General features: G+C 41.7%; 1 protein-coding gene across 3 annotated transcripts; it reads right to left on the reverse strand.

Annotated features, from left to right (window-relative positions):
* Nucleotides 1–1,812: 1,812 nt before the first annotated feature.
* On the reverse strand, nucleotides 1,813–21,160 carry NUP50 (nucleoporin 50). Of its 3 annotated transcripts, XR_012463663.1 has the most exons (10): nucleotides 20,833–21,160; nucleotides 19,665–19,768; nucleotides 17,872–17,950; nucleotides 16,426–16,509; nucleotides 13,595–13,790; nucleotides 10,934–11,599; nucleotides 9,852–9,930; nucleotides 8,000–8,118; nucleotides 6,440–6,563; nucleotides 4,185–5,807 (listed from the first exon to the last, which is right to left on the reverse strand). XR_012463663.1 is itself a non-coding variant. In XM_074164674.1 (9 exons), exons 3-9 carry the CDS (start codon nucleotides 17,938–17,940, stop codon nucleotides 5,605–5,607), a joined length of 1,416 nt encoding a protein of 471 aa, XP_074020775.1. In that variant the 5' UTR covers nucleotides 17,941–17,950; nucleotides 19,665–19,768; nucleotides 20,833–21,160; the 3' UTR covers nucleotides 1,813–5,604. The 3 variants fall into 3 exon arrangements, 2 of the variants coding, with proteins under 2 accessions (XP_074020775.1, XP_074020704.1); XM_074164674.1 differs by lacking the exon at nucleotides 6,440–6,563 and having other exon boundaries at nucleotides 1,813–5,807; XM_074164603.1 differs by lacking the exons at nucleotides 6,440–6,563; nucleotides 19,665–19,768 and having other exon boundaries at nucleotides 1,813–5,807; nucleotides 20,833–21,154.
* Between the last annotated feature and the right edge of the window lie 4,073 nt (nucleotides 21,161–25,233).

Genomic DNA, 25,233 nt, shown 5'->3' on the forward strand with positions numbered 1-25,233 from the left:
GCATGAAGTTGGTTTGTGGGGGGTTTTTGTTTGGGTTTTTTTTGGTTTTTGTTTTGTTTTGTTTTTTAAAGTACTGGGTGATTTAGGTAGAAACACGGCTCTCTATTGATTGCAGCTTCATCCTTAGAACTGCGACAGAGCCTCTTGGTTTTTTTAAGCTCTACAGAGAGACCTAGATAGATTGGATCATTGGGCCAGAATCAATGGTATGAGTTTCAACAAGGGCAAGTGCCAGGTTCTGCACTTGGGCCACAACAACCCCGTGCATTGCTACAGGCTTGGGGAAGTGTGGCTGGAAAGCTGCCTGCAAGAAAGAGACCTGGGGGTTCTAATTGACAAGCGGCTGAATATGAGCCGGCAGTGTGCCCAGGTGGCCAAGAAAGCCAACGGCATCCTGGCTTGTATTAGAAATAGCGTGGCCAGCAGAAGTAGGGAGGTGATTGTGCCCCTGTACTCGGCACTGGTGAGGCCACACCTGGAGTGTTGTGTCCAGTTTTGGGCACCTCAATCCAAGAGAGATATCGAGGTGCTGGAGCGGGTGCAGAGGAGGGCAACGAAGCTGGTGAAGGGCCTGGAAAACAAATCATATGAAGAGCGGTTGAAGGAGCTGGGACTGTTTAGTATGAGGAAGAGGAGGCTGAGGGGAGACCTCATCACTCTCTACAACTACTTGAAAGGACACTGTAGAGAGGTTGGTGCTGGTCTCTTCGCACAGGTAACTAATGACAGAACGAGAGGGAATGGCTTCAAGCTCCAGCAGGGTAGGTTTAGACTGAACATTAGGAGAGAATTTTTCACAGAAAGAGTGGTTGGGCATTGGAATAGGCTGCCCAGGGAGGGGGTTGAGTCACCATCCCTGGATGTGTTTAAGAGACGTTTAGATGTGGTGTTGGGGGATATGGTATAGGGGAGAACTTTGTAGTGTAGGGTAGATGGTTGGACTCGATGATCCCAAGGGTCTCTTCCAACCTGGACGATTCTATGATTCTATGATTCCCCAATCATTGTAATTGTGAGGGTGACGATGGGGGTGTGTGTGTGAAGATAATCTTTGCTAACCACTGGTTGTATCCTCATGCAAGAAGCAGCTCCCATCTGTGGGCGTAACTTGGTTAGATTGAGAACTACAAAGGGAATTAAGGGGGTCTAAACAGCACAAAGTACAGTTGGATGTCAGGCGCTCTCATGGTCTCAGCAGTTCCTGGTGCGTTGGAAAGAAGATCTGCCCTTTTCAGAACAAACCCATCTTGATTTTATTCTTTTCTTAGTATTAATATTTTTTCCTATTTGCCAAACTGTCGCAAACCGATGAAGAGAACAGTCACTTTGTGGCCTGGCCTTAGGATAGCCAGGCTACCTTTAGGCACATCTAAAAATACGTTCTACATGTGCCATCAGGCAAACACAGATTACTTTTGCCCTTAAATTTTTTAATATTCCAAGTGGCAGGATTTTTAGAGGTCGATCTCTACAGCCATTCTCTTAGCGGGTAAGAACTATTTTTTTCTCTAATCGGAGGCAGCCCCGGCTCCCCCCTCGGAGCTGACTGAGCTCGCTGACCTCGCAAGAGGAAAAGGGTTTTTGCTGAACTGGCTCTTGGCAACGCGATGGGTCTCGAAGCCAGCTTGAGGAAAGGGCACGGGAGGACATCGCTTCTTTTTAGCAGCAGTAAAGGCCGGGCGCAGGATTTCCCAGGCAGGAGGTCACCTGCAAGCAACTGATTGTAAAATTTGTATGTTATTAAAATTTGTATGTTATTAATAGAGCGTTACACAGTCAAAGTGAAAGGGATACGCATGAGACACTTATCTCCCATTCATTTATTCACATTTTCCATGGATTTTTGTACACCTCCTCAATGTATTAGAACTAATGAAAACATCGTTACATGACAAGTTATGCGAAACTTAAGTATCCACTGAAAAATCCAGAGCAGTTTGAAATCTATTAACAAGTAACAAATCGTCACATTCAGCATTTTCATTGGATTTATACTAGCTCATGCCACTTTAAATTGTTTAATGTCAGTTAATTTCTGCACACAGGCACCAGCTACAAAATTTTAGCAAATGCAAGTAAGTTAAGGCATCGGAAAGAAAGTCTTTAAGGACATTTTAAATGTAACAGTGCGGCAAAGGGAGCTGAAGTTCTCAATAGTAAAGCGTTACCTCCTAATCGGTTTATGTTCTACAACATTTTCATTTGCACTGTAAATTTAAGTTTTCACATCCATCAACCAAAAGAGTTATGAACACGCTGCTGTGCTCCCAAATAGATAACTTTACATTACAATGAAAAAAACTAACCCCCTGCATATTACAGTTTAATACTTTAAAATAAAATTCAAACCAACTGTAATCATCTCCCTTACAGACAATTCTGATAATTAAAATAAGCAGAGATCTTGATTTTCTATTTTGGGGAGGTGACAGGGAAAGATTTCTAAGCAGCTGAAAGTTTACAGGAGGAAGAACGCATGATCCATGAGACATTCCAATACCTATGTACAACAGTAAAGGCATTAACTCAAATTAGGGAGGAAACTTGCATCTTTAACATCAGGTGCCTGATACCCAGCTGTTAAATATGTTAAGTATCTGCCAGGATACAGGAATGCCTCACCGAGTTGGGAGTTCTGATCAAAATTCCTTCCTTCTTTAGCACGTGCCACTTTGTTATGAAGGCATTAGTACATGGATTTCTATGCTCTCCACTAACTTTTGCTTTTAACTCATTTTAGGCCTTTTGTTTCTATGTAAAAATCTCCAGCTTTTTACAGTATTTATGTACTTTAATATTTCTTAACTAGAAACTTGTTTTTAACAGTACTGGCGAAGGGTTGTGCTTCGTAACTGAACACCAAGTGAAAAGCGTGTGACCGATTTATCCCGCTTCACACTCCAGATAATTGCAGGATCCACTATGGATGATGCCGATTAAAATTTTTAATTTGCAGTAAAATTCTTCCCTATTCTTTTAGTGGCAATTTTCCCAGCCTAAAACGTTTATGCGTATATCTGGCATTCTAATTAACAGGAGATTCCAATTATATACTTTCCCCTAGCTTTACTGATAAATACACACGTCGCTAAGGAATTAAGGTGTCTCATCTCAATTAGTCTCTCCCACGGCTAACAGATTACTTGCTGCCGCGGATATCGTAAGGTTTATTTGTTTTCCAGCACAATTTATTCCTATTCTATTTACTCGTCCTTACGCTCAGTGCTCAGCCTCAGAACGTCCACCCTTGAAGCCCTGCCGGAGATGCGCTAGCCGGTAACTCAGTCTGGCAGCTTTAGGACAGGGCCAAATAACCCGCAGGCAAATCCCCGAGGCTGCCTGGCTTGGGAAGCAAATCGTAAGGATACAGAGGAAGTTCGGTTTCTCTCTCACTTCTTTAAGTGAGTTGGTCCACGTTTCAAGGGATGAAGAAAGAGTTACGTATCCGTGAGCTTTTCAGAAGTAAACAGACCCGAAGCCAAAACACCCCCCCCCACCCTCCCCGATGCAATCTGTACAGAGTTGCTCCTGCAAGTGGGAGACGCGTTTAAGACGCTACAGTCAAACGACAAACGCAAAATGAACTGAGCCCTTGGACGTTAAACCTGAGCCGGTAATAAAACTTTCAGGCGCTGTCCTGCTTTTCATTCATACTCAATTAACATGCAAGCCTTCAGCTTTTGGCCTCCGATTTAAGTATCAACAAGATCTTTTTTTTTTTTTATTTTTAAAAAGCACACTATTTTGAGGAAAGTCACTTTTAATGGTTAAGCACTGAGCCAGATGCAACCAAAAAAAAAAAAGGCACCAGTTTATATTTCAAATAATAATTGAAATCTTATCTAAGCTTCCTTTACACTTGAGTGTTAAAAATGCGATTTCTGTGACCTCAGCGTAGCTGAGAAGTGGGCAGAAGCCTTTGTTTTTGAACTTTGGTCAAGAAGGCTTAAGATCCTTTAGTTTTTCCTCCTTTTCGTTAAGGTGGGGGGGAGGCCAGAACCTGAATTGTGCAGTGAACGAGGACTAAAGGCAGCCCTTTGTTCCCCCCCCCCGGAGAGCCGCGGGGAGCAGGTAAGATGTGCTGCGTCTGATTAAATGGTGCTGCTACTTTTTCCCCAGCCATAGGATGCCACTATTTTGGATTTCCAGATCCCCTCTGCGAATTGCATCGTGCCGCTTTTTTTGTAAAGGTTAGTATTTTTTCCTCTGTGCCGCATTAGCCAGAGACAGGTTGGCATCTTTCTTCCATCTCCCCGGAGCTGGTCAGTGTGACAGATCAGAGAGCAGTTCAAGTTTAACATTACCATCTAGCTCTTGGACACTTTCCAGAGCTGGAAGCGAAGCACAAAAACAATTATTAGGGAAGGAGTTTCCAGCAGGCAAGATTTGAAAAAGAAAAGGATTAAATAACCGAACGAGGTCTGATAAAGTTGAGATGGAAACTGAGAACAGAATGATGTTCTGAACCACAGATTATTGCCACATGGTTAATTTTAACGCAGCTGAAAACTAAGTTATCGATTAACCCAGTGCTCCCTCCTTTTGCAACAGAAAGCATGTCCTAAAGCTGCAAACTACTGCTTTGCTTAATGTAGTAAAGCACTGTAGTTTTAGCACAAGGGAGAAGTAATTACTGACACACACACACATTTATGATGCATTCTTGGTAAGGGTCAGAGGCAATATAAATATCTATAAAAATCCTGAAATTTTTTTGTGAAAAGATATATCTTCAGAAAAGTACAAGTAGCGAGACAAGTGCAACATTTACAACTCTGCCTCTGCTGAGTTTCAGTCTTAGCCCAAGGGACTAAGGAAGAATATGTCAGAGGGACCAGAATGGAAGTGCAACCCTTTGCCTCTGACTTGTCGTAAGTCAGCGAATGCCAGCCGTGGTTGTGGTCCAAGATAAACAGTCTTCCAGTTGTCTGCTTGTACTATTGCACATCATTAGCTTGTTGCTACAGTTCTTCTCTAAGAAACGCTACTGTCAACAAGACTACGCAAACAAATTTTCTTTTAAATAGCTGGAGGTGCAGTCTGAGTCCCCAAAGCGCACGAGCCGGAAAGTTAAAACACAGTACAATGTATAGTAGCATTGTTGTTGGGGTAAATTGTTGTCATCCAAAGCTTGAAAAACCAGTCTCACCAGAATATGACAGACCAATTAAAATTAAAAATCTAGAGTCTGGAAACAGTTTCAACAGTTGAATTTCAACACCCCCCCCTTCTCAAAACAGGAGGTTGTTGCATTGCACCGCAGTCTGTGAGGAAGCTCTGGTACCATATTTTTGTACTTTGATTTCAGTCCATTCAGTCCAATTGACTGGTGTTAAAAACATGCTTTAATTTAAACCAATGTGCTTTATCCAGAAGAGGTCCTGCATTTAGGTATTGAAAAATGAGGGAGCACAATCCAACACTTGTGTTCTATTAAAGCTTTTATTAGCTAGTTTAGCTTTTCCTCACAGAATTTTTCCAGAATTCCTATAACAGTTCTTAATATCAGAGTAAAGAGTTAAGTGTTCAAGTGAAGTTATGGAAGAAAAAAATAGAGCAGCAGCAGTTTGGCAATAATTCCTCAAATCACTGACTGCAACTTATTTAAGCCTCCTTTTTCTCCAGTAAGATTTTGTGCAACTCATCTGCATCCTCACTTGTTTTCACCCTTATTAACATAGTGACAGGAACAGCTGGATTCTTCTCATCAATCGGTGGATTAGGAACACAAACTATAAGAACATTGTTTTTTCCGGTTCTTGTACATGGCATCTTGTGTGGAATTAGAACATTCAGCAGTATGTTTCCTGCATATGAGGAGGAAAAAAAATTACAATTAGCAATTTTTCAGCTTTTACTGCAATACAGATGTTAGTATACTTACTAAATAGGGATCTAAGTTTGTGCTTGGAAGGAAGGCAATTCACAAATATCATATACACTTGTCTTGTTATTCCCTAAGCACCTGCTTGTGGCCACTGCTCTCACAGGTTTCTTTCCTCATTAGCAATGAGGAAAGCTCTGAAAATACTATGTCCTCCTCCTTAAAATGAAGGAGTGTGAAGAATATCAAACGATAGTAGGGACACGCAGGAAAAAAGGGAAGGGAAAAGGGGAGAAGGAGCAAATGAGGAACCCAGTGGCAGCGCTTAGCTTATGCAAGTTACTCGTTCTGACCATCAGGCACACTTCATAAGCAGAAGCAAAAAGTTAGCTTTAACACGCATACTGTCACGTTAATGTAAAATTGGACAAACTATGGTGGAATAAGTACTTTGTATCCTCAAATCGTACACCACATCTGATGTGGTCTACCACCGGGTTACTAACAGCTCTACATCAACTTGTTAAATTATGTAGCGAGTTTGGGAGCTTCAGTATTAGTGGTCTATTAAAACGGTTGCAAACAAACTCAAATCTGCTTCCACAGAAGACGCACACATTTTGTAAACCTGGTAAATAGTTCAGAACACGGTAGTAGTATTTAGGGAAAAGTCAAGTCTTCGCCTTCCTTTCCAGGTCAGTTTTTCAACACAGTGAGATTTTAGGAAAGGATTATAGCACTGTGTGAAGATAGCAAAAAGGAAAGTGTTGCATCACTACGACTGCAGCAGCTTCTAGAAATCAGAGCCTGGAAATACCAAGCTGAAACATCTTAATGTATGAGCTGAAGAAAAAGGAAAGATTTCCTAATACGTCACCTCAGATGAAGGTAGAGGGAATGTAAATCAACATCAGGAAAATTAGCATCAGCTGAGTGAAAATCAAGACTTGTGTTAAAGGGCAGGTAACTCACAGAAATGGAGTTTTCATCTACTCTATTCAACACATTCAAATCCCCAAGGAAATGCTGAAAGCACTGACAACGCTGCCGTACATCTGCCTTCAGTCTTGCCGCTAAGCGCTGCCCTTTATCTGGCAAACCTTGTCTCCACTAAAAGAAGCTAGTGATTTAGAAGTGACTGACGCAGGAGTCCCAATCTCACCAGGTATTTGAAAACTGCCCCTAATGGGCCTGCAGAGACCCCATGTAGACCTGTTGGAGCGCATTAGAGACTGAAAGTGAGGTGAGATTTACCACTGGCCTACAGTCCAGCGTGGCTTTAATCCCCAGGGCTTCTGTGAGCATAGTATTTATTCTATTTTATGGAAGTTGTCAAGTGCATGTGAACCCCACATGCATATTTATTGAAATTAGGTACTGAAGTGTAGCAGAGTTTCTCAAGAATGAATATCGAAGTGTTTATTTGCACAGTTTGAGTGCATAAACACTCTTCAACCAGAATATTACACTTTAGTAACTTTTAATATATTAAATCTTCCTAACTTCTAAAAGCAAAGAAACAGTTGGGTTCTTTTTTCCTCTTTAATTAGCTGTCTGTGATATCATTCATCTCAAAAGACATTCTGAGGAACTGTCACACTACAGGTGACTCTAATTCTGTAAAGTTGACCTACCATTTGTGAACTGAAGTTAGCTAAAACACAGTTCAATAGTTGGACTTCAGTATGCATTTTAAGAGCAACGCATACAGCAAAATCCCGCACTCCTCATCTATGTAATGCTCCCCTTTACTCCTAAGAACAACAGGTGTCTGCCCACATGGGTAACTATTTACGTATTCAGGATGATAGCTCTCCTGCATCTTAGCACAAAATTTGTTCCTCTTCATTCATCACACCTGATAAACGTGTATGTATTTCATTGTGGACCTTAAGCCACCCAACAAGTCAGGGATGGAGAAAAGCTGTAAAGGCGGTGGAGGGGGGAATACCCAAACATAAACCATAACCTTTTACTTCCTTGCACTGCTTTCACGTGCACTATTTCATAATACTCATTAAGGGCATCCAATTGCTAGTTCAATACTTGAAATTATTCAAAAAGAGGCAGAAAGGCTTTCACTAATCTTGTCTGTTATGCTGTGTAACAAAAAAAATCCTAATGCTTAGCAGGAAATTTCATATCAAGACTTGCTACTAGAAGAAATTTACTTACCTAAATTGGTATCCGCTCGTACTAGGAGTTGAGTTTTTTCATTTCCTGCTGGTTTCAAGTGTAATGTTCCTACACCTTTTTCTTTAAATTCATTATCCTTTTTGTAGAATAGTTTGCACCTGGGCAAATAAAAAACCAACCTTGTTTGTGCAGATGTGCAGAGGTTAAATACAAAGAGATCTCCCAAATAGACACACATATACATGTATACTCACAGTAAGCCAATAGTTTAACAATAGTCAGGAGTTAACATGCTGTGAGGAGCATAAATCTTTTTTATTCTTGACCTTGTTTCATGTGCTAACAGACAGTACTTCCAGTTCAGGAAGAGAAAGTTAATTATTTCTTTCAGCATTGAAATATCGGTGAGAAACTCAACATGAGCCAGCAATGCACGCTGGCAGCCCAGAAGGCCAACTGCATCCTAGGTTGCATCAGAAGTGTGGCCAGCAGGTCCAGGCAGGTGAATCTGCCCCTCTACTCTCCTCTAGTGAGTCTCCACCTGGAGTACTGTGTCCAGCTCTGGAGCCCCCAACATGAGAAGGACATGGACCTGTTAGAGCAGGTCCAGAGAAGAGCCACAAAAATGATCGGAGGGCTGGAGCACCTCTCCTGTGAGGACAGGCTGAGAGAGCTGGGGTTGTTCAGCCTGGAGAAGAGAAGGCTCCAGGGAGACCTTATAGCGGCCTTCCAGTGCCTAAAGGGGGCCTACAGGAAAGATGGGGAGGGACTCTTTATCAGGGGGTGTAGTGACAGGACAAGGGGTAATGGTTTGAAAGAGGGGAGATTTAGATTAGGTATCAGGAAGAAATTCTTTCCTGTGAGGGTGGTGAGGCACTGGAACAGGTTGCCCAGGGAAGTTGTGGATGCCCCATCCCTCGAAGTGTTCAAGGCCAGGCTGGATGGGGCTTTGAGCAACCTGCTCTAGTGGAGGTGTCCCTGCCCATGGCGGGGGGGAGTTGGAACTCGATGATCTTTAAGGTCCCTTCCAACTCAAACCACTCTACAAGTCTATGATGAAATTATAAACATGTTACTTTAAGGGAAAAGTAAAATGCACAGCAACCTGTACTCAGGGTTTATAAGGAGTAATAACTGTAAGCTACTGTTTAAAAACACTAATTACAAAACCTAAGAACTTGCTGTATCGTTCTGAAGTTACAATAGGACACACGTAAAATGTAAAAACATATTCTAAGTGAAGCTCCAATAACCCTAATGCTATTCTTCGTAAATTAGCACGTACCTTCTCTCTGATAAAGCAAATGACTTTTTGTAGGACAAGTTCTGTGCTGAGTGTTAAGCAGACATGTAATTACTTGGACTACTGAACATGCTTTGAAAAACTGCTTCTAGTGAAGGTAGTCCCATCTTGATCTTAAAAGTACAACTTGTTCAGTCCTTCATAAAACAGTCAGCATTTTCCAACTGAGGAGTCTTACTTTAGGCTACGCGAATAGCTGAGCACCCAACTGATTTTTCTGAAATACAGTATGTTATTTTTGTGGTACAAACCCTACAGTTTAAACTTACAAAACCTGATGAAGGAAGAAACATCTTCATAATTTGTAAAAACCTGATCATAAGTATAACATAAACTAGATTATCAGTGCTGTGTCCAAGAGACACAAGAATTTTAGTAAGACCTTACACATTTGTGGCTGTAATTAACTTTTTTACAAGCAGAATGTCGTATTCTATAATAAAGCTTGTTAGGAAGCTATAACTAGGAAGTCAAGAATATATACATTGTTAATTATGCATTGCAGTGGTGAAGAATAGCAATATGCAGGTACGAATTTTATTCTCAAAATTGTAATTCTATTCACTGTTCCAAGTTAAAGTCACTTACTTCTTTGAGTAGAAAGCATCGTCCTCTTTTATTTCATTAACGATGACTTTTGGTGGCTCTTCTTCCTCCTCTTCTCCTCCTTTAAATAAAAAGTTTTAATACATTCCATATGTTAACGTTGTGAGCATATAATCTGGAAGGTATATCTGGCATTGCATTAGAACTAGCGTATGCATGCTATATTTGACATATACATGTGTAGCCTGCCTATGATTGCCAAAATACGTTTAAATCCATGTGGATGCGGAAGGAGCTACAGAAGTCTTTTTTTTCTTCATTCAGCCAGCCCTCTCAAGCAACTTTATGCTTATATTCAAATTTAAATGGAATGAGAATACCCAACCCACAATCAAAGCCAAAAAATGTGAAGCTTAACAAGTCAAACAAGTCAGAACCTTCTGTCAGGGTGGAAACAGTTAAAATATTTCAAAGAATAGTCTCTGCAAATGGGTCCAACTAAAGCATAATAAATACTTCCAACAGCCAAGTTGAATTGGAGGAAAGGGTAATCAGTTGCAGGAAGGACAGACAAGAGGCACTGGCAGGATTATGCCTTTCCAGTCCCTCAACTTCTAGGATTTCTATCAGTTTACAATACCCAGCTTAGCTAAACAGCAGAGTAAAACTGCTGGGTAGTACACAACTGTATTTGCCTTATGGTCTTCTAAGAAAGACAAATGAAATTGTTCTTTATCTTATGCATTTTACTGTGGGATCTCTTGATAAACCTATTGGGAAAAGCAGCAGGATTGAAACATCCTGCAGGCTCCAAGATGAACATTCCAGTTTATTTAAATTTCATCGTTTCAAGTCTTGTATTCAGCTAAAGAATTATACTCTATTATAGAAAGTATAAATCTTATAGTAATACACAGGGTTTGGGAACCATATACATTTAGCATTACTTAAGCAGCACGCAGACTGAGATATTTCCAGATTAGTGGTATGGTTTCGCAGCTTTTAAATTCAAGGACAATTATGGTCTATTTCAACTTAGTATTATTTCATCTTTGCAGTATTCTTAAGTCACAGCTTATGATTCACAGCTTATCATTAAAATCAGTGTTTTACATAGAATTTACCTTTATCATCACTATTGCCACTTTCTGTCTGAGCTTCCAATACAGTGGTGGATAATGCAGTGACAGACTTGGCCTGGTTTGCATCTTTTCCAAACAAACCTGAATTCCCAGGAGAAAATGAGAAACTACTAAGTGTTCCTGAACCAAGGGAACCCAAAACAGAACTGTCGACACTCTTGCCAAAATTAAATGAGACTGTTGATGTAGCTCCTAATGATGCATCTTTTTTTTCAGACGCAGCTTCAGCTTTTTTGTCCGAGGTATCCTCAGTGGTGGTGGTGGTGTTAAACAAAAAAGTTGATCCTTGCTGTAGCTTTGAATTCCCAAACGTAGAAACAGCCTGAGAGCCAGGTGTCTTGTTGCTTTCATTTTCAGAGCCACTATCACTATTGCTTCCGTGTTGCTGTTCGATATTTGCTAAATACTTCTCGTAGTCTCTAAAGATGGGCGTCAGGTCACACAGTGGGTTTGTGTTTACATGCTTGACTATCCAGTCACGCACAGAACAGTTTAAAGCTGCTAACTGTTTGTGGTAAACACTAGAGCTACAAACTTTGCTCTGAGCGAAGCCAGATGAGGACGGTTGATTGCCACCATTAGCTTTAGGGCTTGCAGCTTTCTTCTCAGTAAATGCAGTAGTAGTTGGACCATTCGACATTGCGGATCCTGTTATAAGAAAAAGGTGGTTTAGAACACTTTTTTTTTCCCCAGAAAGCACAGTTCTCAAAAACCTAAACTAAATGTTCCCAGTATTTCTTTATCAAATCACTCATTCTTGCTTAGCTAGGAACCTTGTCTTTTATCAAAACACTGTGTACCAGATACTGTGGTAAAAGTAAACAGACAATGTTGTGAAAGAGACCTAATCTCGGTAAGTTTAGAAAGTTAGTTCAGAGATAGACAAAGTAGATTCATAGATTGGTCCAGGCCGGAAGGGACCTCCAAAGGTCATCTAGTCCGACCTCCCCGCAGTCAGCAGGGACACCCCCAACTAGACCAGGTTGCCCAGGGCCTCGTCGAGCTTCACCTTGAATATCTCAAGGGAAGGGGCCTCAACCACCTCCCTGGGCAACCTGTTCCAGTGTTCCACCACCCCCATGGTAAAGAACTTTTTCCTAATATCCAATCTAAATCTCCCCTTCTCCAACTTAAAACCATTTCCCCTCGTCCTGTCACTCCAGGCCTTTGTAAACAGACCCTCCCCAGCCTTCCTGTAGGCCCCCCTCAGGTACTGGAAGGCCGCTATGAGGTCTCCCCAGAGACTTCTCTTCTCCAGGCTGAACAACCCCAGCTCCCTCAGTCTGTCCTCATAGGAGAGGTGCTCTAGCCCCCTGATCATTTTGGTGGCCCTCCCCTGGACCCGCTCCATCAGGTCCATGTCCTTTCTATATTGAGGGCTCCAGACCTGCACACAGTACTCCAGGTGAGGTCTCACCAGAGCAGAGTAAAGTGGCAGAATCACCTCTCTGGATCTGCTGGCAACACTTCTTTTGATGCAGCCCAGGATGGGATTGGCCTTCTGGGCTGCGAGTGCACATTGCCTGCTCATGTCCAGCTTCTCGTCCATCAACACCCCCAAGTCCCTTTCCTCAGGGCTGCACAAGTTGTTTATAAATGTGCCACACAAGTTGTTTAAAAAAATCCAAAGAAATCTTACAGAATAAAACTTTAAAAAAATAGGTTTGCATTTCACCACACCCCCCCAATCTTAATTTAAGCTTTACCAAGATGTAAGTTATTAAAACAAAATATTCACTTATCCTCTTGCTACTTGTGCTCTAAAAAACTCTAACGCATGATTCTGCACGTTTTTGAGTGGTTTCCATATAAAAACCATAGTAAGCAAATTAAAAAAATTCTCACTAAATATTTAAGTTTCTCCTAATTTAGTTAAACACTGAAATCTAAGTTATTCTAAACTTTAAACTCCACCGTTTCTATCCTGTGGCATGCTGACTCTAAAACCGTGGCTTGGTTAACATTTCAGCTTCTCCAACGCAAAGGAATAGAACTAATATTCTTCAGGAACTACCAAAGCATGAGACTACAGTTAGATTTGCCAAAATGTTTCAAGTGTCTTAAAATGCAATTATAAATGTAACAGATAAGATTCTAGCATGACTGTTTGCAACGTGAGATGTACAGGGAAAAAAGGTTAAGACTTCAGCTATGCAGCATATATTTACCAAGAACTGCAAAAAAATACAGAAACAAGACCTTAAGAAAAAACAAAAAAAACACAACACACACAAAGAAACTGCAGTCTTATTAAACTGACATTTTCCATTAGCTTTTTTTTTTTTTTTGAATTATTAAATTCAGAGAATTGAGACAATTCTTTAACTGGAACATGTTATCAGCTGTTTTACACTGTTCAGAGAGTGTCTTATGCCGATGTCTTCCATTCCCATTTATGTCTACACACCTTTTACATCCAGTATTAGATCAAATACGAATTTAGTTGCTACCTCTTAAAACTGAATGAATTTGATAACTTGACCCTCCAGCAGCCTGAAATCTTTTAGAGATATCTTATAAAGGTCTGAAAACCTTAAAACAGAACTACAAGCTTGTCTGAATTTGGTTTTTCACTATCAAAATAACCCTACAGATTCTATGGCTGAATTCGTTGATAAATATGTATATTTATTTAAAACTTACCAAATGCTGACACTGTTTCAGAGGTGGTCTTTAAGCTGCTGAAAGAAGGAGTGCTAGAGATACTACTGCTTCCATTAGACAGCCCTTCTAAAGGCTTTACTGCTGCGCCATTACCAAACCCACTGAAGCCACCTCCTCCTTTTCCAGAAGGCAATATAAAGCCTTTAAATCCTTTAAAGGCTCCTCCACTTTCAGACTAGGGAAAGAGAAAAAAGAAAAAAAAAAAAAAAAAAAAAAGACAACCAGTTACATACATCTCCTCCACAAAAATCCTATGCCCGCTTAATATTCCATTTATTTTACCCTGGTTCAGTGTGCCATTTCATGCCTTCTAAGTCAGCTATGTAAACAAAGTTAATAGCTTCCTTATGACACATATTGCTACTATTTTTAAAGGACTCAGATGTTTGGTATGAAAATAAACTAGATATAGGAAGTGGATACATAAAAGTTGTTCAGAGAAGCGGATGTGTTTGACTACCTATTTAGACATTCATAGCATCTTGTTTTCTTTAAATAATTACACAGCAGTATATAATTGCAGGCTAATTTTCAGCAACTTTTAGCGTTTACAGCTGCAATTCAACACTTCAAGCCACTCATCAAAACAGCATACTTTGTAGTCACCTATGTAACGTTTAAGTGATTTACCAAAAATACTCCAATGTGACTGATGGGAGAAGGAAAGATAGACTGTACTTGATAACATAATATGTATGCTTTCTGCAGCCTTTTCATTACCTAGTTCTGAACTTTATCTTTACAACCGTATTATTTTATAGTATAATTTCTTACATGTTTTTAAAAGAGAGTGTGATTAATAGGCTTTAATACCACTTTTAGGTATTACACATAATGTCTTTTGAGGTAATGCCCACTTATTACCGGAAGTGGACTTTCAATGTCTCTGAAAAGCCACCAGAGGAAAGGGAGAATTGCTTTCGAGTTCCATCTGCTTCTGCCACTGAAGAAATAGCAAAACTTACCAATTTTAGATTCTATTCCAATATCTGGCCTTGTGGGTATGAGCTCCTTTTGTTTCCCTTTGTGCTTTACCTTTTCCAGTGCAGTCCTGTTTCTCATTTCTAGGTAGCTCTTTTTATTCTGTCTCTTTTTGATTCAGTTCTACCTACCTCTCTCACTGGACATTCAAGTTAAACTGTGGTCTTTTTCTTTACAGCATTCTGCTTTCTCCGTTTAGGGACATCAGTAAATTTCAAGTTTAGCTTTTTGTAACTATTTTACAGGTTTCTTACACAGTCTCAGCTGTCCTGCCATTTCTCTTGCTTTTTAGACTTCACCCAGCCTATCCTAGTTCCTCTTCCAGCCTTGATCTCTGACAGCTGACTCCCAGCCTCCTGACTATTTCTTCTACAATCATCTGGTCCCCTTTCCCAGTCAGTTCCATTTTTCCTGTTCCGTTTGCCCCCGAATCCCTCCTGTTCAGTTGTGACTTATTTCTTTGGAAATATTATTTCTTATATATTTCTTATTTAGAAAACAAATCATATGAAGAGCGGTTGAAGGAGCTGGGACTGTTTAGTATGAGGAAGAGGAGGCTGAGGGGAGACCTCATCACTCTCTACAACTACTTGAAAGGACACTGTAGAGAGGCTGGTGCTGGTCTCTTCGCACAGGTAATTAATGACAGAACAAGAGGGAATGGCTTCAAGCTCCAGCAGGGTAGGTTTAGACTGAACATTAGGAGAGAATTTTTCACAGAAAGAGTGGTCGGGCATTGGAATAGGCTGCCCAGGGAGGTGGTTGAGTCACCATCCCTGGATGTGTTTAAGAGCTGTTTAGATGTGGTGTTGGGGGATAAGGTATAGGGGAGAACTTTGTAGAGTAGGGTAGATGGTTGGACTCGATGATCCCAAGGGTGTCTTCCAACCTAGACGATTCTATGATTCTTGCATCACCTTTTCCCAATTGGAAAAGGGTAATTTCCTTGACTTAATTGCATCCTCTACACATTTGTGGCTAAAACTACTATAGGCAAAGGTGGGATAGGACAGCTTCCTCATTTACATTGCTTGGACAGCAGAAGGAAAAACAAAAGCCCAGGAGAAAACTACCTAGTCCCTAATTGTGCCTAGTCCCATTCAATCCAAAATCAGTTTGAGTGATAGGTAAAGTTTCTTTCCTATTTCTAACACAGGGCACGCGCTGTTGAAAGAATGTTTCATAGAAAGATCTATGACATATGACAAAGCATCTGTCAGGGATTTTTGAGAGGACTATAATTTGGTTGGACTGGGTTAATGCTTTCACAGGCACTAAACCTGTAACAAAGGCCAACTTCCTTTCAATTTTCAATTTGTTACTGCAAAGAGTAGGTGGCACTAAAGCTCTTCACAGGAGAGTTAAAAAAAAAAAAAAAAGTAGCAGCAGCATTCTTAACAAAAGACATCTTTTTAATTCTCAGAACAGAGAATTTTGGCTTTTACTTATTTAGCATCTGCCTGAGACATCCCCCAGCGCTCCAGCATGGACAACTAGTAACTTTTGATTTCCAGGCTTCCATCTCTGCAAAGAATGAAACTGGAGCAGTTCAAACGCTATTTTACCCATCTGTAGAAGACTCTGTGTCTGAAACACTCTGCTTTTATACTTCAAAAATATACATCTTCCTTCACCCAGTCAATATTAATATTACCCATTTTTTGTTCTTGTCTTCTTCTTGCTATGGAACAGTAAAATTAATTTGCATGTACGAGTTGGACTAATTGCATATACCTTCTAAATGATAGCTTTATACAATATTATTACAAGTCCAAATAAGTAAAAAAACTGAGTCAAACTACAACATTAATGCTCAGTGACTACAATACCTCTGATCCAACATTTCGGCGCTTCGCTTTTTTAATAGCTCTGTTCTTCAGGACTTCTTCGCTAGCTACTGAGAAGGTTCCCACCTTTAAGAAAAAGTTACAGAATCATTACTGAAATTCTCAGAATCTATGAAGTCATCATAGTCTGAAGAGATGACCGAGATCAGTTTTTGAACACAACTGTAATACCTCCCTACGTAAAAAAAAAAAAAACCACCACCAACCACCCAGAAAATACAGTACCGTGATTAGCTTGTCAGCTACCTGGACAATCAGTTGATACTTTAAAAACTCTGCCTTTCTTGTTCTACATTACATTTCCCTTTGTACAATCTCAATTTTATTACGACAAATAATTCGGCTATTTCTTTTATTTATTTTTGAACAAAGAAGTGAGATACCTTTGCTGAAGGTACTCGGTCAGTATTGCACTGTTACAAACAATCTTCAGTTTAGAGAAGGTATATTGAGATATACGGTCAAAGTCAATCTCCTGCAGCCTGCTGTAGTTCAAGTATTAGCAAAGGCAGCTAATTACTACCCAACAATAAATGAGGAAATTAAGCTTCCTTATATTCAGGTTTCTAGAAAAGTACCATCAGTTTTCTTTATCATATCTTATAAGCCTAAACATTCAATATTTCAGTAGCCAGAAGCTAGCTAGCACAGTTCGTTTACAGGTAATACACAAGCCATAAATCAATATGAGACACTAAACATGACAGTCCCTTTCTACAATCATTTGACTGTTTGCTTGATTCCTCTGGCTGCGTAACTACATTCAGCTAAGCACTCCGTATTTCTAAAATTAACTATTACTGACTTTTAAAAAAGGCCATGAGACACGAAGAAAATTTACCTAGACTGTGTTATGTCAGTGAAGCCTAGAGTCAACTATCTCGAGAAATGGTAGTGAGACACTGGAACAGGTTGCCCAGAGAAGTTGCGGATGCCCCAAACCCTGGAGGGGTTCAAGGCCAGGCTGGATGGGGCTTTGAGCAACCTGGTCTAGTGGAGGTGTCCCTGCCCATGGCAGGGGGGTTGGAACTCGATGATCTTTAACGTCCCTTCCAACTCTAACCATTCTATGATTCTACAAAATCAAATATGTTTTCTTGTGAACTCAATGAATACCCATCACATATTTGAAGAGTCCAAAAGCATTATGCATTTTAACAAGCCTAGGGTTCCCTTTAAAGATGTAAAGTTCCTTTCCCCTAAGCTGCTGATGTCATTTTAACTATTAAAAGCTTCTTTGCTGTATGGTCTGCCTATATTGGAAGCTTTATATTAAAAAAAAAAAAAAAATCACTTATATAAAGTTATCTTTAATTGTTACACTTTTAACCAATTTTACTGTAGATTCCACCCACAAGATAAATAGCACATGTAAGTAACTACCCTACTACCTGCAGGGGTGAGGGAGGAATTTAACATATATTTTACCTCCTCAGCTTCATCTTCCTGGTCCCAGTTTCTGTCAGTCAGTTCCTTCTCTGCAATTCTCTTTGCCATTTTTCCACACCTGTGTGGAAAAAAAAATAAAAAATGCATAGAATCCATTGCACAGAAATTAAATTCTAAGCAACAGTGATCTTCAATTTGTATTACTTAGAACAAGTAAAGGGGAATGAGAGTTCACACAAAAGTAGGTCAAAGTTGGAATGACATTTGAAAACTAAGCCTCTTTAACAACTGTTATTGTAGCAACAATCAACAGCACTTGAGATTAAAGTTATGGTAATTATCCATATTTGATAGTAAATTTAAGCAACCACAGAAACATGCAAGTCAATTATGGGATAAGTTTTCTTTAGCAGCATTGCTGCTAGAGAAGTTCCTGTCAGTCCCATAACCCATATATCTGGTCACTGCTCACCTTGAAGGGCTGCAAAAAAACAAAAATATGGAAAAAAAAGATCTGTTTAAAACATTCCATATTCCACTCCAACTTGCTTCAGTATACCCATGTAAGCAGCAATAGTCTTGCAAGAGAAAAGTAAGTTGCTTTATAGAATCTGAAATAAATAGCAATAAGGACCTATAGAAGCAGCTGGACAGAAAGCTTACTTTGGGTAAGAATGAAGACAATGCTATCCCTCAAAACCCAGGATCGGTAGAATATTACTAATTAGAAATCTGAAAAATTCTATTACAAATAAATGGGATTGTTTTTTCTCCAAAGGACGCATAAAGCATATCACAGCTTTTAGAGCAATCAATGTAAGCAGCCAATCACCATTTTGCTCATTATCTCTGCAACATAAAGAAAGAGCAACTTTAGAGAAGGAATGTCTGTAATAGTTTTCACTTCTGAGTTCCATTTTACTAAAGTCCAACTTACCAGCTGTGTTCAAAACCAACAAATTAATCCAGTTATGTTATTTTGTATCTGAAAGACTTGGCAGGCAATCACATTACTAAAATGTTACATGAAAAAAAAAAAAAAAGATGATTCTATCAGCTGACACTAAATATGAATACTTTTCAAAGAAAAGGTGTAGTTTTATAGCAATTTAGGTCTCAAATGAGAGCAAGAATTAAAACTCTTCAAAAAACCCTCTTGGACTTGTGATTCAGACCTGGCCAGTTAAAAAGAATTCCAGAAATAGTTGAACTTCGGGGCCGAAAATTATAACAATAAATGGTTACAGAACATCTTGTTTAGCTGATGAAGTATTTTTAAACAGAACAGTAAATCCAGCTGCACAGCAGTCTTACAGAGATCACACGTCAAAGCCATGAATTTTGGTCTGACACACTTCACAAATAAGGTCAAGTTATTAGGATCTTTTGGAAGTACAGTGACGAAAAAATGGTTTGTGTAAATGCTTTAACATGGCATAAACCACACCATCCTGAAAGTAGAGGTCCTACCGTGCCCTGCATGATTCTCAGTAGACTCGGGAACTATTTAAATCTAACGCATTGGGGGGAAAAAAAAAAAAAAAGGCATAAAAATACTTATTTAAAAGTCATATTGGCTCCCCAGTCCAGTTTTCCACAAGGGTATACAAATGCAACCAGAGGAAGACAAGATTGCATCTCTTTGGCAGCAGCCCCAGCTGAAAGGCTAGTGAGACCTTGAATTACACCATTGGATTCCACCGGCAGATCAAATTACCACTCTTAACCCAGCCGCTGAAGCACGACAAGCATGATATTAACTAGAAAGCCTGTTCTCCACTAATAAAAGAGGGGTAAACAGTTGGCCTGTGCTCCAGGTTCTTTGCACCTACCTGTGTTTACAAGCTTTCTCTACATCAATACTGAAAATTGAAGACAACAGAATTTAACATAGGTGAAGACAGGAGGCAAGAGAATCCTGGACACGTTTCCTAACCTGCGAAACAAGAAGCAACACAAAACTACCTCTTTCTGATATTCAGAATCTTCAAGAAGTTTTTATAGCAAATGATCTGAACGGGTTGAGATAGGAGTTATTTTGAGAAAAGGCTCTTTTTTTTTTTTCTTTTAAATAAACCACAATATAGATAGATGTTTCGCTGAACTACTAAAATCCACCTAGTAACTACAGCTGCCCCATTTAACGCAGCATTTTGAGAACAAGACCCTAATTTAAGACTTGCGTTCCACCAGATCACCCATATATCGTTAAGGCTACAAAACTCGTCCTGTTGGGAGGGCAGGAGCCACCGGTACCTCCTGGCACCCGCCAGCCCCCGGCGGAAGGAAGCCCGGCTGACACACACGCTTCTCCTTTCCTCAGGAACACCTTCGCTTTCGCCCGGCCTGGGCCCTTTCGGTTTAACACGCCGAGTCCCGCTCGCCTCTTTCCCAAAGGCCGCAGCCCCCTCTAACACCCCCAAATTCCTCCTTCCCTCCCTCTCTCCCACGTTACGGGGTGGCTCGGCATTTTTAAAACAACGGGGTGCGTTTTTTCCGACCCTCGTCCCCGTTTCCCTTCCCTCCCCCCCCCCCCCCCCCCGCTCCGGCCTCGCCGCCGCTCGCCAAAACGCCGCCACCCCAGCACCGCGAACCAGGCCCAGCAGAGCCGGGGGGAATAATCTTGGGGTGAACACCCTCCCAACCCTCCCTGCTCGGCACCCCTCGGCCTTACCGCCCTCCTGCGTGAAGGCCGGCGGGTGACATTTGCCGCCGGGCCATCCCTTCTCCGCCCCCCCCCCCCAGGGTTTGATCCCCACGCCGCTTCCCCAGGGAAGGCGATGCCGGCGGCCGGCACGCGACCGGGCGTGGGAGAGGCAAGCGGGGAGACACCGGCCTGCGGTGGGACGCGGATGCCCCAGGGGAGGCACCGACTGGCCGGCAACGGGGACGATCTCCCTCCGGATACACCGGTACGCCAACCTGGGTCGACCACCGGCCTCAGCCCCGCCCCCGGCAGCGTGCCCCGTTCCCCCCGGAGAGGGAAGAGCCAGCACTTACCCCCACGGGGAGTCCCCTCTCGGTCGCAGGGCGGGAGGGCGGGTGGATCTCCCCCGCGGCGCCGGGCTGCGGCGCTAAGGCGGCTGCAGCGAGCAAGAGGCGGGGTCTGGTGGCAGGCTGCCCGGGCCCGGAGCCCCTTCACCATCCCCCGGCCGGGCCCTCTACCTTCACGGCTAACCGGCGTGGCTTAACCCGCCGTCAGGGCCGCCGCCATTTTGTCCCTCCTGAGAGACGGGGAAGAAACCGCTTCAAAAAAGAGAGAGAGGCGCCGGCCGCCGCCGTCCCCGCCGCCGGCACTACGCATGCGCCCCGCTCCTCCCGTGCCGGCGCGGCGGGTCCAGAGGAGAGAGGAGAAAGGGGCGGAACCGCCGGCGGAGCGCCAGTCACGTGGCCGCCGCAGCCCAATGGACGGGCTCGTCCTGCCAACGGCCGGCGGCCCCGCGCGTGCTCCCTGGCGGCGGGACGGGTCTGGCGCCGAGGCCGTTCGAATTGTGGTCACGTGGCCGGCGCCTTCACCCTCCCTTCACCCCCTCCCCCTCCCGCCCCCTTCCACCTTCCGACCCGGGCCCGCCTGAGGCGGAGGAGCTGGGACGGCGGGGCCTGCGCCGCTTCGCCGCCCATATCGGTGGCGGGAGGGATTTCCCAAACGCCGGTTGGCGGGAGAGGCGCATCCGGCTGTGGCTGTAGACCCAGCGGTTTCGCCTGCGGCCGCTGAGTCACGGGGCAGGGCCCGGCCGGTGGCGGGGGAAGCGGGTGTTTGCCAGGCTCTGGGCCTGACTGACTTGTGAGGCCTTGGGTCGCTTGCGGCCTCCTCTGCCAGCGGTATACATGAGATTAGTGCTAGTGTGAAGCGACTGTAAAGAAGGTAACGTCCTCTGCTCTGGTTACAGGTTGAAAACGGTGACTCCCAAGCGTTTTTTTGCATCGCGTACTACCTTAGAACGCTAAAAGTGAAGGCAGTTGGAGTAAACCTAAAGGCTGTAGTTCTTACGGCCTGTTGTAGGTGCCAGTTTACAACTGAGACTTAGGGTGCTAAACTTGCAGGCTGAATAACATTGACCTAAAATTAAAAAAAAAAAAAAATGACTTCTATAAAGATCTTGCTCTTCTAAAGCACATAAATTCATTAAATGGAGGGGAGAACCCCCTAGCATTGGGTAAGAGGCACTGATGTTGTATTATACCTAGCACACCAACACTCCTGCAGCATAGACCTACTCCCCAGTTGTTTTAGCTACTTGTAACCTTCAAATGAGGTACTTTCACCGTATCTTTTTTCTTCTTTATAAAATGTACAAATATTTTGAACCACCTGAATTTGGAAAACTCATTTTACCTGCCCTCCTGGGATTTCAGATGCACTATTTTAGAATGTGTCTCGCTCGTGCATAATGTGTCATGCATAATGATGGCATAAACCAGTGTTAATGCCTTGAATTTAAAATTAAATGTTTTCTAAGTAGCTTACTGTTAAAAATAGGACTGCCACAGTGCCATTAATTTTTTTCTTTTAACTGGCATTCAGCTGTTCTAGATCCCATTTATGTTTAGGTTTCATCAGTGACTCTGAGTGCTTCTAATATTCCCTTTAATCTGGGAACACAACAAACATTCTTTAGCCTTTTATTGCATTGTCTGTCTGGCAGCCCTTTTGAAAAGTTCTACTCTTTTGCTTAAAAAATAAAATCCCTGAAATGCCCATATTACCTGTGCGAAATAACCCACCTTTACTTGCTCTCTTGCAGGCTTTTAAGGTTTTTCTTTAGTTTCCTTTCCCTTAGTTTGGTTTCACTCTAGTTTGCCCCTTCAGAGTTACAAAAAGAGTCAGAGATGCAGTCTTTAAAGAGAATTTCTGGAATAATTGGTGTTTGCTTCTGTTAGAGCAAACAATAACCAAGGCCCTGTTACTAACACTGTGACCCTATTGTCCGATCACATTAGAAGTTTTATAGATTTTTCAGATCTGTATTCATGGACTTTTCCCTCTAAGCCATGGAGGCTTCTCCCTGAATTTCGTGGGGTTTGGCTTGTTCAGCCTCAAAACATCAAAGTTGCTTCTTTCTGCAGGGAAGCTCTCTTGAGTTCCTGCTTTAGTGAGCTTTTTTCGCTGTGTAATTTTTAAAGACTGACTTGGTGCTAGTAATTCCTGCTTGCTTTCCACTCGATCTTTTTGAAATGTGGTAAGAACGCCGTTCACACCGGCTGTAACTACTGTTGTGTTCAGCCAGTTTGACTTCTGCGGTTGCTGGGAGCTGTTAATGGCTACTCTCTACCCCTCCCAGAATCCTTGCACTATGCACACAAGTTAGTTCTTTAAGGCGGGGAAGATAGCAGTACAACAATGAGTAGATAGCCTTAATCAAGTAGAATTTGTATAAAAATGCAAAATATTTCACGTTCTCCCCGATGAGTTCTGGATCAGATGGCCAATTCTTGTCCCTCCCAAAGAATATACACTAGTTAATTGTCCTTCCTAGAAGCTGTGTTGTAATTTTGTGTGATACAAAACAAGCGTGTCTGGGTGAGGTCTGTACTACTTAGCAGATATTTTGGGTTATCTGTGCTCCAATATTGTGAGATGAGAATGAAACTGTGCAGAAAGAGACGATCCAGTGGTCAGTGAAGCAAAGTTGTTTATTTGCGGACTCCAGCAGGCAGGCATGGCTGCAGAAATACGAAAGCAAAGAGCCTTGGGCATTCAGAGAATTCTGCAGTTTTAACTAGACTTCATCTGCCCTGTCTTTGCTGGGTCACATTTTTTTCCCCATTCTTTCTTCATATTCTGTTCAGCTTAGTTTCCTTCAACTCCTGTCCCTTTACTTGTGCCATGTCCCCCATATAGTCTCTATTGACCTTTTTTCTCCCTGATAGTCTCGTTCTCTCCCTCCCCATCCAACCACTATGCTTTTCTACTATTCCTTTGTTTTATACCTCCTTTCTCCATCCTCTGCTCCAGTGCCTGACACACAGATGAGCCCCATTCTTGCTTGGGTTTCAAAGACAAACGTGAAAGTGACTAAAAAGAGGATGCTGCAAAACACAGTTTAAAGGGGTTTAGCTAAAAAATAAAGGTTTAGAAGGCATTTTCTTGAGGTCTTTACGATGGTCATGGTAGAATAGGGTGGTCTTACTTCTATGTCATCTTAGAGTATAAAAACAGAGATTCAACTTAGTGAAATACTACAGTCAGTCGATGTTGAACACTTAGAAGTAAGTTGTTCAGGTGAACTGCAATTGGCCAGTGGAAATCCCTCCTGGTGGAAGGCAGTGACTTAGCTAATGCAACTGAAAAAAAGTTGTAAGAATGAGCACATAACTTCATAATTTCCCCCCCAAAAAATGAAAAGTGTGTCACTTCACAAACAAAATTAACAGACCCTCTACAAATGCAAAGTGTGGAATAACTGGTATAACAAAAGCAGACTGGAAAGGCCTGGAGGTTTATAGCAGACCACAAGCACTGTTTTACAATGTTGTAAGAGAAATTAAGGCTTGGAAGTTTACTAATGAGTAGAGTCAAATGATTATAAGCCCTTGGGTGAAATACTTTGTCTGGATTTGGCACTAAGCTTTGAGATGGGTGCAAAATATCCACACGTGATCTTAAAAGATTGTAACAGTGAAGAAAAGTCAAAATAATTGTCTGTTTGATGAAGAAAAGTGAAGATTTGGGGAGTAAAAGATGATTTGCCCTTCAGTATGTAGCAGGTTTTTAGAAAAATAATAAATTCTGCTTTATATCAATTGAAGGGATGAGTAATATACTTTACTTATAGCCAGGGAAAGCAGAAGTTGACATAAGAAATTCTGTACGAACAGTTAAATATTGTTGCAGGCTACCCAGGAAAAATCACTAGATACTCATCATTAGAACTTTTAATGACAAATTTCAGTTAAATTCTGTATAGCTTCTGTAAGTTACACTTCTATTGTATTTAGTGAAGGTGTGCTTTGAGCAATTTCAAAGTACTGTGGGGATGCACAGGTATGCATCCATGCTGATCTGGTTGCAAAGTAAAAAAAATGTGTGTGACAATGTAATAACTGTCAGAATCAAGATGCCTATGCATATCTTAAAAGGAACAAACTTACACCAAAATCTATCTATCTACTTCTGTTTCAGAAAGAAGATAGTCATTAAGAAATACATGGGAACTTAGAGCATTTTCATACAAAGTAACGAATTTGTAAGGACAACCCCCATGTGAGTTATGCAAACAGTAGCTTTATTACTGTATTGTCTTCTACTTGCTTCTGTTTTTCTGATAATTTTCTTCCGGTACTCTGTGTTCTCTGAGTCAGGGACCTGTACAGCTTATTTACATGTGCAATGTCACAGTGACATCCACAGTGCTTCTTAAATTGATATATATGTTGTCAGTTTAGTTTATAAAGTTTTTA

Source organism: Numenius arquata, chromosome 1 (genome assembly GCF_964106895.1).
Source record: "Numenius arquata chromosome 1, bNumArq3.hap1.1, whole genome shotgun sequence".
NCBI lineage: Eukaryota > Metazoa > Chordata > Aves > Charadriiformes > Scolopacidae > Numenius > Numenius arquata.

Coding starts and splice junctions, on each gene's coding strand:
- NUP50 (XM_074164674.1), bottom strand. CDS start 17,940: ATGGCAAAGAGAATTGCAGAGAAGGAACTGACTGACAGAAACTGGGAC. Junction 9,931..10,933: donor TGGCAATAGTGATGATAAAG/GTAAATTCTATG, acceptor TTTTATTTAAAG/GAGGAGAAGAGGAGGAAGAA. Junction 5,808..7,999: donor ACGAGCGGATACCAATTTAG/GTAAGTAAATTT, acceptor CCTCATATGCAG/GAAACATACTGCTGAATGTT.